This window comes from Aotus nancymaae, unplaced genomic scaffold, assembly GCF_030222135.1.
Source record: "Aotus nancymaae isolate 86718 unplaced genomic scaffold, 86718_ANA_hifiasm-v0.15.2.pri h1tg000031l, whole genome shotgun sequence".
Lineage (NCBI taxonomy): Eukaryota > Metazoa > Chordata > Mammalia > Primates > Aotidae > Aotus > Aotus nancymaae.
In genome coordinates, this window is record NW_026988444.1 from 6,394,260 (window position 1) to 6,413,492 (window position 19,233).

General features: G+C 45.5%; 2 protein-coding genes across 8 annotated transcripts in view; both read left to right on the forward strand.

Annotated features, from left to right (window-relative positions):
* The window catches only part of SEPTIN2 (septin 2), a 42,781-nt gene extending 26,972 nt beyond the window's left edge, over window positions 1-15,809 (forward strand). For all 5 annotated transcript variants that reach the window (XM_012465076.3, XM_012465075.3, XM_012465077.3 and 2 more), the window contains exons 8-13: window positions 1,360-1,461; window positions 2,125-2,270; window positions 4,533-4,616; window positions 6,446-6,503; window positions 8,493-8,623; window positions 13,768-15,809. In XM_012465076.3, the coding sequence (XP_012320499.1) occupies window positions 1,360-1,461; window positions 2,125-2,270; window positions 4,533-4,616; window positions 6,446-6,503; window positions 8,493-8,594 (492 nt within the window). In that variant the 3' untranslated portion in view covers window positions 8,595-8,623; window positions 13,768-15,809. The remainder of the gene's footprint in view (window positions 1-1,359; window positions 1,462-2,124; window positions 2,271-4,532; window positions 4,617-6,445; window positions 6,504-8,492; window positions 8,624-13,767) is intronic.
* Window positions 15,810-17,584: 1,775 nt separating this feature from the next.
* The window catches only part of FARP2 (FERM, ARH/RhoGEF and pleckstrin domain protein 2), a 143,489-nt gene continuing 141,840 nt past the window's right edge, over window positions 17,585-19,233 (forward strand). For 2 of the 3 annotated variants that reach the window (XM_064383440.1, XM_064383439.1), the window contains exon 1: window positions 17,585-17,688. The gene's annotated coding sequence lies outside the window, so the exon portion shown is untranslated. The remainder of the gene's footprint in view (window positions 17,689-19,233) is intronic. The other variant, XM_064383441.1, reaches the window with a different exon arrangement.

Here is a 19,233-nt window from a genome sequence, read left to right on the forward strand (position 1 = left end):
TCTTCCAGTCACCCAGACTGAGAAATGTGTAATTATTTGTTATTCATCACTTTCTGACTCCTCTCCTCCACTTTTAAATAGTCAGCTTACTAAATATTTCTGAACTGTTCTCCTCTCCAAAGTATAAGCTCCATCTTAATGAGGCCAGCATAGGACAAAAGATGGGGTTGGCATGGATGGATAAAAGACCAGGAAAGGGGCTGTGAGTGAGGATAGGTGAGCACGTTACTCTCACTGCTCAGTTTCTTCCCGAGGTAAGATGGTTCCTCCCATTTAGGAATAAGGATTTATGAAAAGACTGAAGGTCAGGTTACAGAATAAAGGATGTAGAAAGGAGGGCCTTTTCTGGAGTTCTGAATTAGTGCAGACGTTGTGCTAAGAGCAAATCTCTGATCATTACAGGCCCTTTTTAGGTCACATTAAGGATTTCCATTCTTAAAAACCAGGGATCAGGTCCAGTGCAGAGTTTGAGGTTGGAATATTTTCTGCTCACATTGCTTTTCTCTCTTCCCTTGATGCCCCAGGTACTGGGGTGAGACCAAGCAAAACTATGGCCTGCCTGGTGCCTGTTAGAGTGCCCACCACTTAGTAGGCATTTGAGTGCTGGGGTTTTAATTGATTGACTGCTGAATGAATGCATATTTCAACTTCGGCCCAGTTCTTTCTCCCGTGGAGGCCCCCCTACACACACACTATTGCCTGCTTGATAGCTCAGATTGTGGGATTTGGCTGCTGGCTGCTGGCTGCCTGTTGAATGAAATACAGATCCCCAAGTCGCTAGCCTGGTGTTCATGGAATTCTCCACTTTGTAACTCCAATTTTTGTTCCCTTATTCAACTGGATGTCTTAGATTCCAGCCTTTTGAATTCTTGTTTCTCTCAAAACTCACCCTATGCGTCCTCCTCTCTGTGCCTTTGACAATGGTGTTTTTTTTTATTCTTTTTTTTTCATCTTGGGTACCTCCCCCTCTTCTCTGCTTATAAGGCTCCTGCCTGTTCTGCAGGGACTTCTCATGCCTGTAGCCTCTCCTGTGGCATTTGTCCTTCCTGAGAGGCTGATGATGATACGATTTCCGTTTTAGCTGCTGTGCCGGCGCTAGCATTAGTCTTACTGCTTTGTACATTGAGGGTGGTGGTGCATTATTGCTAATGTTACTTTTATTCTGTACAGAGGATCCTGAAAATTCAAATATAAATACCTTTCTAGCAGTTTTATAAATTTATTTGACAATAAGTTTCATAATTAGTTTGATTATTGACGTTTGGATGATTCTGATACATTTCTTACATGTTGAGTTAGAATTGGCTACAATAATATATGCAGTTGACTAAAATTGATCTGGTTTTGTCATTCTATCAGATTCTGGATGAAATTGAAGAACATAACATCAAAATCTATCACTTACCTGATGCAGAATCAGATGAAGATGAAGATTTTAAAGAGCAGACTAGACTTCTCAAGGTAAGAACTGGCTTCAAATCCACAACATAAATAACTCCTGTTTACTGTTGTCCATGTTAAAATGAGAGAGATTGTCTGGGTATGTTCAGTTATGATAGTATTTTTGCTTTAAATATATTTTGAGTCCTCAACACAGTGGCTCATGGCTGTAATCCCAGCACTTTCGGAGGCCAAGACGGATGGATCAGTTGAGGCCAGGAGTTTGAGAGCATCCTCGCCAACATGGTGAAATCTCATCTCCACTAAACATACAAAAATTAGGTAGGTGTGGTGGTGCACACCTGTAGTTCCAGCCACTCGGGAGGCTGAGGCAGGAGAATCACTTGCATCCAGGAGGTGGAGATTGCAGCAAGCCAAGATCGTGCCACTGCACTCCAGCCTGGCGACAGAGCGAGACTCTAGTCTTAAAAAATAAAAAAAAAAACTTTGATACAGCTATCACCTAACGCTTAGACGTTTTATTGTAGGTTTAATATGTTTTCATACAATTTGTCCCATGTGGGAAGTATCTGACACTTCACAAGAAAATGTCGCATACCCCCAGCTTTCCAATTAAATCATGTAGTAAATAGCAATGTGTTAAGTCTGTGGTGACGTTCTTGTGTTACCAGTGAACTCGGGTTCCCTGTATGGAGCCTGTCTACTCTGTGTGTCTCTTTCTAGGCTAGCATCCCATTCTCTGTGGTTGGATCCAATCAGTTGATTGAAGCCAAAGGAAAGAAGGTCAGAGGCCGCCTCTACCCCTGGGGTGTTGTGGAGGTGGAGAACCCAGAGCACAACGACTTTCTGAAGCTGAGAACCATGCTCATGTAAGACATTTGGGGTGTTCCTTCTGGCAGAATTTGGCATGAAGAATATGGATTTCAAATGGGGTGTACATGTGGCCCCCAAGAGAGTTGCAGCCAGCACCTTCATTGTCGTCCGCGGTGCTTCGCACATTGCAGAAGTGGTGTGGGGCTGCTGCAGCCCGGTGCTGAGAGCCCTCACCCAGGGCCCTCTGTGGCACTACAAAACCAGCTCTCCCCTGTGGCCTGGAACCTGTAGCACCTGTCCTTCCTGCTGAGATCTTACATCTTTGGTGTTAAAAGGAGACCAAACCTAAACTGGGGTCTGAGAGGCCCCAGCTCTGGTAAGGAAACGATCGGGGCTCTGTAGGCCCCTGAGCTGCTGCTCCAGGCCAAGCCACACCCGGCATCCTGCTCTCCAGTCTGAGACTCACTGGATGGCCCTGGTTAGCTTTTTATGTCTTCCATTTATTATTAATAATTATTACAGATCTGACTACAAAAATAGACATTTTTTCCTTTAAAAATACATTTTATTGCCAGACACAGTGGTTCATGCCTGTAATCCCAGCACTTCGAGAGGCCGAGGTGGGCAGATCACGAGGTCAGGAGTTTGAGACCGGCCTGACCAACATGGAGAAACCCCGTCTCTATTAAGAATACAAAAAAAATTAGCCAGGCATGGTGGTGTGTGCCTGCAATCCCAGCTACTCACAGGAGGCTGAGACAGGAGAATCACTTGAACCCAGGAGGCGGAGGTTGCAGTGAGCCAAGATCATGCCACTGTACTCCAGCCTCGGTGACAGAACAAGATTCCATCTCAAATAAATAAATTTATTTCACATATATGCTTTTACTCTTGAAAAAATGAGGCTGATAAATAAATTTATTTCACATATAGTAACATGCATGCATTGCTTTTACTCTTCAAAAAAAGAGACCGAGGCTGGGCACAGTGGCTCACATCTATACTCCTGCACTTTGGGAGGCCAAGGTGGGCATACCACTTGAGGTCAGGGGTTTGAAACCAGCCTGGCCAACATGGTGAAGCCTCGTCTACTAAAAATAAAAAAATTAGTCGGGTGTGGTGGCTTGTGCCTGTAATCCCAGCTACTCAGCTACTACTGAGGCAGGAAAATTGCTTGAACCTGGGAGGCAGAGATCAAGTGAGCCTAGATCCGGCCCCTGCACTCCAGCCAGGGCAACAAGAGCAAGACTTCATCTCAGGAAAAAAAAAAAAAGAAGAGCTGAGAGTATTGTTTAAACTGTACCTCTTTAATCAGAGGGCTTCAACTTAGGACTGATCTGGACGGATCAGTGTTTTCATTAGCTGAAAGTTGCTACATATTTGCCACATGTCTCCCTTATTTTAACAATTTGTAGTGAGTTAAAATCAGCACGATGTTACCATCCAAGCTGTGTCAAACACAATTTACTGGTTGCATAAGAAGTTCAAGTGCACTGAGCCCCTCCAGGGCTGCATCCTTGGCTGTGATGACCCCCGTTACTGAATGTGGTGCAGAGGCTGGAGACAGGGTTGAGTGTCACTTGTGTGTTTCTCAATGTGGGACACTGAGCCACTCCTTTGCTGTCTCGATCCATTTCCCGGGATCCTGAACAAATAGGAATGTGTATAATGTTTACTCGTTCTTGTCTGCTTAAGTATTTGAATAAGCTAGGCAATTGGAAAGAAAAAGGGATTCATAAGAGGAATGGAAGGTTAAGTTGTTGATGATATTCTTGCATCCAGAGGATTAGTCCTTCACTTCATGGTCTTCTGCATAGCTTAAGCTAACCAACTCTGCTCATATGAGAGTAATACAAATTTTAAGTTAAAGGAGGCATGAATGTTTTAGTTACATTTCCATAAGTCCTTTAAGAAGAGTGTATTCTATTTCAGACATTGTTCTTTTTTTTTTTCGTCGCTTTTCTCTTTTATTTTCAGACATTGTTGACCTAAAAGTCTCTTACCATCTGTCTTGTCTACCACCCTGTAGTAGTGATGGCCTCGTATGGGAATGATTGTGCCTCTGGCAGAAATCCCCTTGAGAGACTCAGTCCAGACCAGTGTTTGTATGTCATTTATTGGGGAAGAAAGGGAGAGCTACACCTCACTAGACGCTTCCACGGCTGTACTCCTTATCCTGAAATCCCAACAGCTCTATGTACAGTTTACCAAGTTATTGTAATTACTGCTGTTTCTTCTACGTACTTGATGGGTGATTTTTTTCTAATGAGAATGTCAAATGCATGAAGCCATTCTGGGGCATTCCTCTTCTCTTTCAGCACCCACATGCAGGATCTCCAGGAGGTGACCCAGGACCTTCATTATGAAAACTTCCGTTCTGAGAGACTCAAGAGAGGTGGCAGGTAATCACACTGTGCCTCTTCCTCAGTTTTGTGTCACCCTGAGTCACGACGTTCCTCCTCCTCTATGTGTTTAGCTCAGCCTTCTTGACCATTCAGCAACGTGGTTTGGTTTTCTACTGAAAAGTTATTTATAAAAGAGCTGTTAATTTAATCAAATTATGTTCTTTTAGCCTTTTAAAGAAAAAGTACACTTAATGATGTCCACATAAAAACTTGAGGCCAGCATGGTGGTTCATGCCGGTAATCCTAGCACCTTGAGAGACCAAGGCAGGTAGATTGCTTAAGCCCAGGAGTTTTGAGACCATGGGATTACATGATGAAATCCCATCTGTACAAAAATTTTAAAAAATTTGAATTTAGCCGGGCATGGTGGCACATACCTGTAATCCCAGCTACTCGGGAAGCTGAGTTGGGAGGAGCAGTTGAGCCTGGGAGATGCAGTGAGCCCTCATTGTACCACTCTACTTTATCCTGGGCAGTAGAACAAGAGCCTGTCTCAAAACACACAAACAAAAACTTGAGATGGAAAAGCCAGAGACTTGTGTTGAGTACGTCTTCAAAAGCATCACTCTGTATATGAGGACGAACTTGTTGCCAGTAAGAAACTCGTAAGGCCAGGATGAGTGGCTTCCAAGCAGCCAGTGGCTATGGAAGCAGCAGCTTCAATCTTCACAAAGTCCTACAGCCACCCTCACTCATATTTTTTTTTTTTTTTACCATTCTAATACGTTTTTATATAAGTTTTCTTGGAGGCCAAGGCAAGTGGATCACTTGAGCCCAGGAGTTTGAGACCAGCCCTGGCAACATAGGGAGACCTCACCTCTATAACAAATTATTTTAAATTAGCCAGGTGTGGTGGTGCATGCCTCTGCTCCTTCCTTAAGTACGGTGACTACATTTGTGTTCATAAGGAATAACTTAAAGCAAATTTTTCACATAAAACCTATTTTCTTTTTCTTTCTTTTTTTTTTGAGATGGAGTCTCACTCTGTCACCCAGGCTGGAGTGCAGTGGCATAATCTCGGCTCACTGCAACCTCCAACTCCCTGGTTCGAGCAGTCTCCTGCCTCGGCCTCCTGAGTAGATGACACTATAGCCCGCCACCACGCCCGGCTAATTTTTGTATTTTTAGTAGAGACGGGTTTTCACCGTGTTGGCCAGGATAGTCTCAATCTCCTGGCCTCGTAATCCACCCACCTCAGCCTCCCACAGTGCTGGGGTTACAGGTGTGAGCCACTGCGCCTGGCCAATAATACCTGTTTTTTTGAGTGGGTAAAAGCAAGTGTTGTCACTCAAGCTTAGACTAAGAAAAGTCTCTTGAATGTTCCATTTAGTATTATTTGTCCTTTTTTCCTTTATCATTTTGTTCCCTTTTTATTCATTATATATTTAATTAGAAAAATGATAGGCCCGGTGCGGTGGCTCGCACCTGTATTCCCAGCACTTTGGGACTCCAAGGCAAGCAGATTACTTGAGGCCAGGAGTTCAAGACCAGCCTGGCCAACATGGCGAAACCCCGTCTGTACTAAACATAAAAAAAATTAGCCGGGCATGGCAGCATGCGCCTGTAGTCCCAGCTACCTGGTAGGCTAAGATGGGAGAATTGCTTGAACCTAGGAGGTGGAAGTTGCAGTGAGCTGAGATCGTGTCACTGCACTCCATCCTGGACAACAGAGCGCGACACTATCTCAATTTAAAATGAAAAAAAAAAAAAAAAAGAAAAATGATAAATACATGTCATTTTAAATTTTAAAGTAGAATTTTGGCGGCAGGGGATCAGAAATAACTGTTTGTTACAGTTTTATAACTCTGATTTCTTTAAATTCTTAGGAAAGTGGAGAACGAGGACATGAATAAAGACCAGATCTTACTGGAAAAGGAAGCTGAGGTAAGTAGTTAAGTAGAGAAGCACTGTTTTTTTTTTTTTTTGGAGACAGCGTCTTACTTTACTGTCCAGGCTGGAGTGCAGTGGCGCGATCTCAGCTCACTGCAACCTCTGCCTCCCAGGTTCAAGCCATTCTCCTGCCTCAGCCTCCCAAGCAGCTGGGATTACACGCCTGGCTAGTTTTTGTATTTTTAGTAGAGACGAGGTTTCACCATGTTGGCCAGGCTAGTCGTAAACTCCTGACCTCGAGTGATCTGCCCACCTTGGCCTCCCAAAGTGCTGAGATTAAAGACATGAGCCACCGCACCTGGCCAAAAAGTACTATTCTTATGACTAAAGCAATTTCTTTTTCATCCATAAATGTCATTGGTAATTAGTTTTTCTTCTTCAGTTTGTTGTGGAGGATACATGTGACTTTTATTACTGTTATTGTCCATCTATATATAATAATGTACATACACATATAACATACATAATGGTTCATATATTTAGCTGAAACATTTTGGAGGCAATTTAGTAATGTCACTCATTTTTGTTTAAGTAGAGCATAAATATGGAAATATGCTCTGTTGTAAAGGTGGCATTCAGATTTGCTGGAGTTTTGGAAGGCAAACACATTATTCAGTAAACAATAGGATCATAATGGGCCAGCCTTTTGGAAACAGAAAGAAAATGCTTCTTTGGTCAAATTAATTCAATATTGATCAAATACTTAGATGTTAAAAATAACCACAAAGTTACCTGAAGAAAATTTAGGCGAATGTTTTATAATACTTTCCTGGAGGCATTTCTGAACACACATAAATCATAATGATAAGGATAAAGATGAATTAACATTCACTGTTTTTGGACAGGCACTGTGCACACTTGTAGTCCCAGCACTTTAGGAGGCTAAGGCAGGAGGATCACTTGATGCCAGGAGTTCAAGACCAGCTAGGGCAACAGAGTAAGACCCTGTCTCTACAAAAAAATTAAAAAATAATTAACCATGCATGGCGGAACGCACCTGTAGTCCCAGCTACTTGGGAGGCCGAGGCAGAAGGATCCCCTGAGCCCAGGAGTTTGAGGATGCAGTGAGCTATGATTGTTCCATTGCAGTCTAGCCTGGGCGAAAGATCAAGATCCCATCACTTTAAAAAATGTATGTGGGAGGCCGAGGCGGGTGGATCACGAGGTCGAGAGATCGAGACCATCCTGGTCAACATTGTGAAACCCCGTCTCTACTAATACAAAAAAATTAGCTGGGCACGGTGGTGCGTGCCTGTAATCCCAGCTACTCAGGAGGCTGAGGCAGGAGAATTGCCTGAACCCAGGAGGCGGAGGTTGCGGTGAGCCGAGATCGCGCCATTGTACTCCAGCCTGGGTAACAAGAGCGAGACTCCCTCTCAAAAAAAAAAAAAAAAAAAAAAAAAAGTATGTATGTGCCACGCAAGGGGAAATTTAAATGAATAAATAACATATATGTATACAGATATATATTATTTTTATTGGGAGGCCTTCATTGCCCTCCAGAAAAGCTGAGTCATTCCCATTCCCTTTACTTTATTTTTCCCATTGTCATCAGTCTCTTTCCCCCTGTTTAAGGTTAGAAAATTTCTCATATTGTCTTATCTTTCTTTGGTTATTGTTACTATTTACTGAGAATTTCTTTTCTATTTGGGTTGGATATTCGTATCATTTACTTGGTTTTCTCTTTAGCTATCGGTCCTTTTAGGAATATGAAGTAGGAGTGCTGAGAGAGGGCATCCTTGTCTTGTGCCGGTTTTCAAAGGGAATGCTTCCAGTTTTTGCCCATTCAGTATGATATTGGCTGTGGGTTTGTCATAAATAGCTCTTATTATTGATTAGTAAGAAGTCTTTATATAATAACTGGGTCATGTTTTGGGAAAGTGTAGCAGTTGAAATTTTAGGAATCACAGAACACCCAGAAATAATGTTGAGACAGCAAACGGCGAAAACCTGTAATGTATCCAATCTATACTGTGTTCACAGCTCCGCCGCATGCAAGAGATGATTGCCAGGATGCAGGCGCAGATGCAGCTGCAGCTGCAGGGCGGGGACGGCGACGGCGGGGCTCTCGGGCACCACGTGTAAGGTGATGTGCACATAGCAGGAGGTCAGAGGTAGGCCCTAGCGTCCCTTAGCTTGGAAGACAGGCAGTTGTTACTAGCATTATGTTCTGTGAAATATGACAGGCTCGTCCTTAAGCCTTATTAATGTTTTGCATTTTGAAGTTGTCATTAACTCCATCACTAGTCTTAAACAAGAAAGGTTTGCTCCGAAGAACAGAAGCCACTGCTTTGCCACCTACTTTCTAGTAAACATTTTTCATATTTTTCTCTTTTTTTTTTAAATTGTACTTTCAGTTTTGGAATACATGTGCAGAACGTGCAGGTTTGTTATGTAGGTATACACGTGCCATCGTGGTTGGCCGTATCCGTCACCCCGTCATCTACATTAGGTATTTCTCCTACTACTGTCCCTACCCTGGCCCCCCACCCCACCCCCCAACAGTCCCTGGTGTGTGATGTTTCCCTCCCTATGTCCATGTGTTCTCATTGTTCAATTCCCACTTACGAGTGAGAACATGCGGTGTTTGGTTTTCTGTTCCTGTGTTAGTTTGTTAAGGATGATGGTTTCCAGCTTCATCCATGTCTCTGCAAAGGACATGAACTCATCCTTTATTTTGGCTGCATCGTATTCTGTGGTGTGTATGTGCCACATTTTCTTTATCCAGTCTATCACTGATATGCATTTGAGTTGGTTCTAACTCTTTGCTATTGTAAACAGTGCCACAATGAACATATGTGTGCATGTGTCTTTATAATAGAGTGATTTATAATTCTTTGGATATATACTCAAAGAATTGTAATGGGATTGCTGGGTCAAATGCTGTTTCTAGTTCTAGATCCTTTAGGAATCGCCACACTGTCATCCACAATGATTGAACTAATTTACACTCCCACCAAGAGTGTAAAAGCATTCCTATTTCTCCACATCCTCTCCAGCGTCTGTTGTCTCCTGACTTTTTAATGATCCCCATTCTAACAGGCATGAGATGGTATCTCAATGTGGTTTTAATTTGCATTTCTCTAATGACCAGCGATGATGAGCATTTTTTCATATGTTTGTTGGCTACATAAATATCTCCTTTTGAGAAGTGTCTGCCCACTTTTTGATGGGGTTATTTTTTCCAATAAATTTAAGTTCTTTATAGATTCTGGATATGAGCCCTTTGTCAGATGGGTAGACTGCAAAAATTTTCTCCCATTCTGTAGGTTGCCTGTTCACTCTGATGATAGTTTCTTTTGCTGTGCAGAAGCTCTTTAGTTTAATTAGATCCCATTTGTCTATTTTGGCTTTTGTTGCCATTGCTTTTGGTGTTTTAGTCATGAAGCCTTTGCTCATGCCTATGTCCTGTAAGGTATTGCCTAGGTTTTCTTCTAGGATTTTTATGGTTTTAGGTCTTATGTTTAAATCTTTAATCCATCTTGATTTAATTTTTGTAAGGTGTAAGGAAGGGATCCAGTTTCAGCTTTCTGCATATGGCTAGCCACTTTTCCCAGCACCATTTATTAAATAGGGAATCCTTTCCCCATTGCTTTTGTCAGGTTTGTCAAAGATCAGATGGTCATAGGTGTGTGGCCTTATTTCTGAGGCCTCTGTTGTGTTCCATTGGCCTATATATCTGTTTTGGTACCACTACCATGCTGTTTTGGTTACTGTAGCCTTGTAGCATAGTTTGAAGTTAGGTAGGCTTTTTTTTTTTTTTCTTCCTTAGAATTGTCTTGGCTGTGTGGGCTCTTTTTTGATTCCATATGTAATTTAAGGTGGTTTTTTCCAGTTCTGTGAAGAAAGTCAGTGGTAGCTTGATGGAGATAGCATTGAATCTGTAGATTACTTTGGGCAGTGTGGCCATTTTCACGAATTGATTGTTCCTAATCATGAGCATTTGTTTGTGTCCTCTCACTTCCTTGTGCAGTGGTTTGTAGTTCTCCTTGAAGAGGTCCGTCACATCCCTTGGAAGTTGTATTCTTAGGTATTTAATTCTCTTTGTAGCTGTTGTGAATGGGAGTTCACTCATGATTTGGCTCTTTCTTTGTCTGTTATTGGTGTATAGGAATGCTTGTGATTTTTGCACATTGATTTTGTATCCTGAGACTTTGCTGAAGTTGTTTATAGTTTAAGGAGATTTTGGGCTGAGACAATGGGGTCTTCTAAATATACAATCATGTCATCTGCAAATAGAGACAATTTGACTTCCTCTTCACCTGTTTGAATACCCTTTATTTCTTTCTCTTGCCTGATTGCCCTGGCCAGAACTTCCAATACTATGTTGAATGGGAGTGGTGAGAGAGGGTACCCTTGTCTTGTGCGAGTTTTCAAAGGGAATGCTTCCAGTTTTTGCCCATTCGGTATGATATTGGCTGTGGGTTTGTCATAAATAGCTCTTATTATTTTGAGGTATGTTCCATCAGTACCTAGTTTAGAGAGTTTTTAGCGTATGAAAGGTTGTTGAATTTTGTCGAAGGCCTTCTCTGCATCTCTTGAGGTAATCGTGGTTTTTGTCTTTGGTTTGGTTTATGTGGTGAATTACATTTATTGATTTGCGCGTGTTGAACCAGGCTTGCATCCCAGGGATGAAGCCGACTTTATTGTGATGGATAAGCTTCTTGATGTGCTGTTGGATTCGGTTTGCCAGTATTTTATTGAGGATTTTCACATTGATGTTCATCAGGGATATTGGCCTGAAATTTTGTTTTTCAATTGTGTGTCTGCCAGGTTTTGGTGTAAGGATGATGTTGGCCTCATGAGTTCGCCTTTATCAGAGCTCGAACACTGTTTTGGGAAATCCACTGCTCTCTTCAGAGCTGCCAGGCAGGGACGTTTAAGTCTGCTGAAGCTGTACCCGTTATCACCCCTTTTCCCAGGTGTTCTGTCCCAGGAAGGTGGGGGCTTTATTTATAAGTCCCTGATGGGCTGCTGCCTTTTTTCAGAGATGCTCTACTCAGCAAGAACATCTAGTGAGACAGTGCCTGCAGCTGGTGAGCTGTGTTGGGCTTCACCCAGTTCGGATTTCCCAGCAGCTTTGCTTACACTGTGGGGTAAGCAAACCCCTACTGGAGCCTACTGGAGCCTCAGCAAAGGCAAATGCCCCTCCCCTTACGGAGCTGGAACCACCTAGGTCAAGCTCAGACTGCTGTGCTAGCTGCTTGAATTACAAGCCAGTGGATCTAAGCTTGCTGGTCTCCGTGGCGGTGGGACCCTCCAAGCCAGACCACTTGGCTCCCTGGCGTCAGCCCCCTTTCCAGGGGAGTGAACAGGTCTGTCTCTCTGGCATTCCCGGTACCAGAGAGACAAAACTGGGGTGTGAAAAAAAAATTGCTGCAACCCACACGGCCACCCCGTTATGTGCGGCAAACCCAGGGCTCTGTCGTTTAGGTACCAGAGGAAATCTCCCGGTCTGCAGGTTGTGAAGCCGGAGTGCAGGAAACAGTCCCTGATGGCTTCCCTTGACTAGGAGAGGGAGTTCTAGGCCCCTTGTGCTTCCCGAGTCAGCGACGCCCCACCCTGCTTCGGCTCACCTTCCTTGGGCTGCACCCACTGTCCAACCAGTCCCAATGAGATGAACCTGGTACCTCAGTTGGAAATGTGGAAATCACACCCGTCTTCTGCATCGAACTCACTGGGAGCTGTGCACCGGAGCTGTTCCTATTTGGCCATCTTGCCCAGGGACCTCTTTTTTTTTTTTTTAATAATTTCAACTTTTATTTTTGGGGTACATTTGCAGGTTATTTTACAGGTTTGCAAATACAATCAACATTAGAAGGAAATTATGTATTAAAAATCTTTTATTAGTTGTATTATTGGAAATGTGTTAATTGTTAAAACAACTCTTTAAAGGGAATAAAATTGTGTTATTGAAACAGCTTGTCCAGATTAAAAGTAAAGATGGCACAAGAAGGAAGGATTATGCCAGGTAGATACGGATTTCCTGGTTGGAGACTGCTGACCTCCTGTTCGTCAGATAGCTTTGTCCCGACTGATGGTCATTGGCAAATAGATGTCTGGCGTGGTGTATGCTGGTCTGCCTGCTTGAAAAACAACTGCAGACAGCAGAGACTCAGGACCGGGAAAAGGCACATGCCCACTCCCGGGTATCTTACAGACAGGCAGGCTCTCTAAGCTGTCCAGCTGGCCACTCCCATCACTTGCCTGAGGAAAAAGCATGAAAGGTAAAGTCAGGTAATGACCTAAGAGTCCAAAGAAGAGGGCAGGTCTCACGGAGCTGGGGTAAAAGCAAACCTTATACAAGATATCTGATTAGAGCTTGAGAGAGAGTTTGAGTTGGCCGAGATATGAGGGTCAAACACTGGGAATTTGATAGAAGGTCTCCACTACAATCCAAGCACCTCGTTCTGGAAGCATGAGGGTGTTGATGAAAACAGGGAGTGGACTTGAGCCTTCACCGACACATGGCAGGGTTAGGGTCGGGCAGAAGGTAGGGACTCTAGAGGCCTCCATGGCATGTGGATAGGTGGCTGAGGAAGGACCCAGAGTGACTTGCTGGAGCCTCAGTCACAAAACCCTCATGCAGCTTACCGAGAAAGATGTTCGTTGTAAAATACAGTATTTACACAAAATGCACAAAAATACCTGTGTACATACATACCGTAAAGAAAACATCCGTGTCACCCCCAGCCGGGTCCAAGTTAGTTGCTGTACTTTCATCATCACATTGACACCTTAGAATAGTCCTGAGGGTATGTGCTGAGTTCACACTTTACTAATAAGGAAATGTTGCGGCTTCAAGAGTTTACAGTTATTTGCTGATGATCATATAACTTTTACACAATGGCCTGCTGACTGTAGAGGCTGGTCCTGCATAAGCAGGTATGGCATGTGGCTGGGGAAGTAAGGGTGCAGTGGAAAGAGACAGGGGTGCCTCAGGGATGCAGCTCATTTGAAGCAGGAGGCAGTGATAGCTGTTTGCTCATTTTCTCTGAGCTTCTGGCTTCCAACCTTTATGGAATGAAAATTTTGCTTTTAGATGGATAAAATTTTATTTCTGTATACTTTGTAGTTTTGCAGCGTGTCCAGTCTCCATGAGCCTCATAAGTGGTGTTTTGATTTAGTTAACTCTGTGGTCACGTAAACCCTACCTTTTGCTCAGTTTATGCCCAGGAGAAAAGTAGAGATGTTAATGATCAACACAGCCAACATTGCCTCACTCCCACTTACATATGTTTTGTTTTCTTTTTTCCAGAAAACACTTTCCTGGATAAAAAAGAAAACATTCCAGATGCGTGATCCAGCCGTCTGTTTTCATAATCCTTGGGAGGGTGCCATCCACATTTTAACGTACCTGTGCCTGAGAATTTAATTTTTAAAAAACCTTTGATTTTTTTTTTGTATGAAGTACTTTTAACATATGTATTTCATTACTGTTACACTCTGAATTTTGTGAGGTGAACTTTTTCCTTTTCTTTCTCCCTAACCACTAACATTAGAATTGATTTCCAAGGATCAGCGTGTATAGTTCATACTGAATTTCTTTGATTTAACTGACTTAACAACTGACTAACCATTGATGAGCACTCCTGATTTGTATCTAGAACATTCAGATTGACTCATTATGTTCCTGGGTGGTAGGGGCATGTGCCTGGTGATGTAGGAAGGTCCGCTGGCCTGGTGCAGGGTCATTGCTTACCACATCACACCACGTCGAGACTCTTTGCTTCCCTGCTTTTATGTTTGTACATGACATCTAAAACCAGTTTTGCTGCTATAATTCGATACTGTTCATTTGTCTGTGAGTTTATTATCTGTTAACCAAATAAAACAATAGAATTACCTAATGAGATATATCTTTACACTTAAATAGCTTTTTTAGACGTGAGTTTTAAAGAAGTCTCCTGATTCTGATGCTAGGTCGTTTTAAAACCACCATGCAGAGAACTCACTGTAAGCCACATGATCTCCACTAATACTGGTTATCCTGTGCTACAGAGAAAACCAAAGTAGTCACAACTAAGATTCTTACCTACAAAATGAGATTCAGTAAACTCTTAATCAAAATTTAAAAAAAAAATTTTTAAGGAAAATTAGCGGTCTACCTATTCAGAATCCAACCTTTCTGTATTTTATACTGTACTTTAGTGTACTTTCTGTAACTGTAGATACAGAAGATCTGCCTCCCCTGTTGTCGGTGGGCATGCCCCTGGAACCCGGCTTGCCATTGAACAGTGTTCCCATCCTAAGGCCTTGGCACCCTGAACCCCTGATCTCTGATGCCTACCAGGTTTTCCTGATTTGGGTTTCCTTTAAATATTCCTTTTTTGCATGATTTTCTGATGGGAGGAAAATAGCAGTCATCATTTTTGTGTGTGCAGACTGTCCCATTTATTTTTAGCCATTGTCATTTTATTCATTTTGTGTAATAAATGTGTCATGTCAAAGTGGAAGACATTTCAAGTCTGTAGTATAGCTAGTAGGCAGGTGTGCACAGTCGAAGCCACACCTGGTCTGTTTTCTGTGCACTGTGGCCTTAGCCTCACCTTTCCTCCCATGTCTCCCTGTGGCACGCTCCAGGGGTTGCCTTTTTTTTTTAATCAATTACGCTGAAGTTGGGAAATTCAACCGCAGAAAGTGACAGATGAAAGGAGACAATGGTTGTGTAGGAAGATGGAGAAAATGCTTAATCTGAGGATGAGACAGGGTTTTTTGTTTTTTTGTGGGGGCTAGAGAAAACATAAAATGAGGCAGTTTCATACTAGTTACGAAGGTGTGCTACAGAAAATAATCTGGTGCTTTTGCTAACTTTGCCCCTTCACTGTTGCTCGCCAGTAGCCAAAAGCTGTATGTTACGGCTTACTGTGTGAAGGTAACTAAGAAAAAGTGTTCCTTGACTTTATGGAGTACATCCATGCAGAGTCCATTATTTGAGTTTTTGACGTTTAATAACTTTACTAGAAAAACCTGTAAAAAAAAAAAAAAAAGAAAGAAAGAAAGAAAAAAGCATTTGCAAGTGATTAATGTAAGCCCCGTGTATGTTTGTGCGAAAGTCCTACTTCAGGCACCGTGGTGATGGCGATGCGCGACGGGGGCCCATCCTGCTGCACCTCTGATCGCCTTTTGTTGTCCTACCCAAACCTAAACATATACTCTTCACAATAGATAACTGCTCTTTTACTAGGAGATAGTCTCTACCTATAGAAATGTATTTTGAAAACACTTATTTTACACAGCAGTTTTGTATCCATTTAAACTAACCTTTTATCAATAAAGCACTATTGTTTAGATGTTAAATGAGTATTTCTCTTGGTTATTTGCAAGGGAAAGTTGTGAGGCTTTCTGGGAAAATTCAAAGCTTTGACAACATGTGTATAAAATAAGGGAAAATTACTTGCATCAGTAGCATCAATACTGAACAACTTTGTATGGATTGGAGATCGAGCCCAAAAGATAGGAAAGAAGATTGGAAAGGAAGTATTTACAGGTGATCAGATCATCTACTTAGAAAGTACAAGACATCTGGTGAAAATCAACACTAAGAGGTCAGTGATACCTATTTCCCAATTAGAAAATGTAGTGAGAAAAGAAAGATTGCGTTGATAATAGCAACTACTAAATTCCTGGAAATACAAGCGAATGAAATAGAAGAAGAAATTTCAAATCTATACATTTTCAAGACTATAGGCTAAGTAGGCTCTACCACTTGAGTAAAGGAAACTGGAAACCTGAACTTTTAAGCCTGATCTGGTGGCTGGACGCCGACGCCCCAAGGCCTCTAGCCTTGCTGCCCACTGGACAGGACCACCTGGGCCCTTTTTACCTTGTTAGTGCTTCCTGAGCTTCCTCCTTATAGACCCTGGGTAGTGAAACTTGCTTTCTCTAGTTCCTCATTTAACAGCCTCAGGTCACAGGCACACACCCTGCAGTATCCCCACGTGCCCTGCCCGTCTGCAGGAGTCCTCTGTTCGGGGCGTGTGCACCACTGTGGGCCTGGTGATGTCACTGGGAGCTGGTTAGAGGAAAAGCCTCAGAGGTGGGTGACACATGAGGGGAGCACGCCACAGGGCTGAGCCCAGTCTTGGTGTGCCCGGGTCTCAGACCCCCCCAAAGTTGCCTCAGGAGAAGCGGAGCTTCCCCTCAGCCAACTTTTCTCCTGCCTGGGCTTTTGGGAAACGAAGGGTCAGGCCTCACTCTGGAATCCACAGCACCACAGAAGTCTCCTAAGTGCCCGGTGTTTGCTGGATTTAATTATTTCCTCGACAGCCGCGCAGTGACGGTGCCAGGGCCGGGCTAGGAGGGCACGTTGGGTAGGGTCTTGAACGCATAGTTGAATCGACCTTTCAAGAGGGAGGGAAAGTATGCTACAGCGAGACAGGTTTCCATTCTTTGGTGGGAGGGAGACCGCAAAAGCTGCCCTGGCCGCCTCCGCGGAGCAGTCTGTCCCAGCCTTAGCACACCCTCGCGCAGTCCTTCGATGATCCCCTTCGGTCCCTGTACCCAGTGAGGGATGCAATGGGTACGGGTAAGGAGGAGGCTGGCGGCCAGGCACGGAGTGCAGGGAGAGCCGCCAAGGTCCAGGCCAAGACCGAGCCCCGCCCAACGAGCCTAGGCCTCGCCCAGGACGTAGCCCCGCCCAGCGAGCCGACGCCCCGCCCAAGATCTAGCCCCGCCCGGCCAGTCGACGCCCCGCCCAAGATCTAGACCCTCCCGGCAAGCCTAGGCCTCGCCCGGGACGTAGCCCCGCCCGGCCGGCCGACGCCCCGCCCAACAAGCCGAGGCCCCGCCCGGCAAGCCTAGGCCTCGCCTAGGACCTTCCCTCGCTCAGCAAGCCGACGCCCGCCCCACGAGCCGAGCTCTGCACAGATTTCTACTCTCTGTCGCGCCCGCCTGGTCCCGCCCCTTCTCCGTCCGTTCACCAATCAGAACTCTGTCTTGCCCGTTTAGGCCGCCGGCTGGAGAGGCTCTGCCCTGGCGCCCCGCAGGCCAATCGACGGCGCGTCCGCGGCGGGGGGGCGGGGTCCGCGGCGGGGGGGCGGGGTCCGGGGCGGGGCGCGGGGGCTGCTGTGGGCAGTCGGGAGCCTGCGACGCCGACGCGAGTGCAAAGGCCGCTGCTGGCGACTGCGGAGGCCGAGCCGGGCCGGTGAGGACGCTGCGGGCGAGCGAGAGAGCGAGGGTGAGGACGTGGAGCGGCCTGGGCGCGCGGGGCCGGGCTGGGCCTCTCCGGGGGGTGGCCAAGGCCCGAGGCCCGAGGCCCGAGGCGAGAGGCCCAGGCGGAAAGGGCGCTGAGGCCGAGGTCCGCCAGAGATGGTCCCGCCCGGCGTCGGAGGCCTTCGTGAGGCGGCTGCAGCTCCTAGGCGGGTCCGGGTTAGAGGAGCGTCCTTCTGTAGGGAGCCTGCCCCGTGGGGGCCGGCGGGGCGGTGGCCGGGGAGTGTCCCGCGTGGGCTCCCGGGTCCAGGGGTGCCCCGTGGAGGAGGCCGGCGGGGTACTAGGTCGGGGAGTGTCCCGCGTGGGCTCCCGGGTCCAGGGGTGCCCCGTGGAGGAGGCCGGCGGGGCGGTGGCCGGGGAGTGTCCCGCGTGGGCTCCCGGGTTCAGGGGTGCCCCGTGGAGGAGGCCGGCGGGGCGGTGGCCGGGGAGTGTCCCGCATGGGCTCCCGGGTTCAGGGGTGCCCCGTGGAGGAGGCCGGCGGGGTACTAGGTCGGGGAGTGTCCCGCGTGGACTCCCGGGTTCAGGGGTGCCCTGTGGAGGAGGCCGGGGGAGCTGTGGGCCGGGGAGTGTCCCACCCCAGCGGGATACCTAGAGTGGGCCATAGGGACCCCCTCGGTGTGGGCCTGGAGGTGCCTGGTGGAGGCGTTTTGAGCCGTTTGCCTTTTCAGCCTTTCTTTAAATTGTATCTTAAAGGTGGGAATCAAGTGTTAGGTGTTAATATTTTTACTCCACTAAGGGCTAGAAATGCTCCTAAGCCAGTGGGTAGCCTACCAAGGGAACCCATGAAAACTGGGGACCAGAATATGGCCCAGTGCATTGCTCACCCAGATTCTAGGCACCTTTTCCGTTACGCTGTGGCAGCAACCTCTGGCCTGGATGTGAAAAACGGAAATTAGAACGAGGCATCATTGAAGGAAAGATTGTCGATGCATAGTGTTAAAAAAGGATGGCCAGATTTAAAACCCAAGGCCAAATCTTTACAGGGTGATTTTTCTCTCTGGGTTTGTGGGGTATTTTTGGCTGGGCCAGTGTGGAAATGTTTGATAACCCTGAGGTGGCGGTGGGTCAGCGCGTTCGTCTTGTGTAGACTGCCTTGTAATGGGCGACACAAATTTTCTCAGTACCAGAGAGATGGGAGAGGACGTTTGAGGTAGGGAAGCATGGAGTGGGCCAAATAGAATTTAAATGTTCTACATCTGTTGCTTATTGAAAGATTTCGTTTTAAGTCCTTGAAAGTTTGCAAAGCACTTCGTGCTCATTATTTATTCAGTTTTCCAAAACTCTTCAGAGACATGATCAAGTTGCACAGCCCCGTTTTAAAGTAGAGGAAAGGGATGTTGAGAGAGGTGGAGTGACTGGCTTAGGGTTACCACCTAAGGTATTTGCAAATACCATCTGTACTTCTCATGTCCCCTGTCCTTATTGAAGATTCGCATTAGATGCTTCACTGTTAACAAACTAAATGTTGCCGGACGCGGTGGCTCACGCCTGTAATCCCAGCACTTTGAGAGGC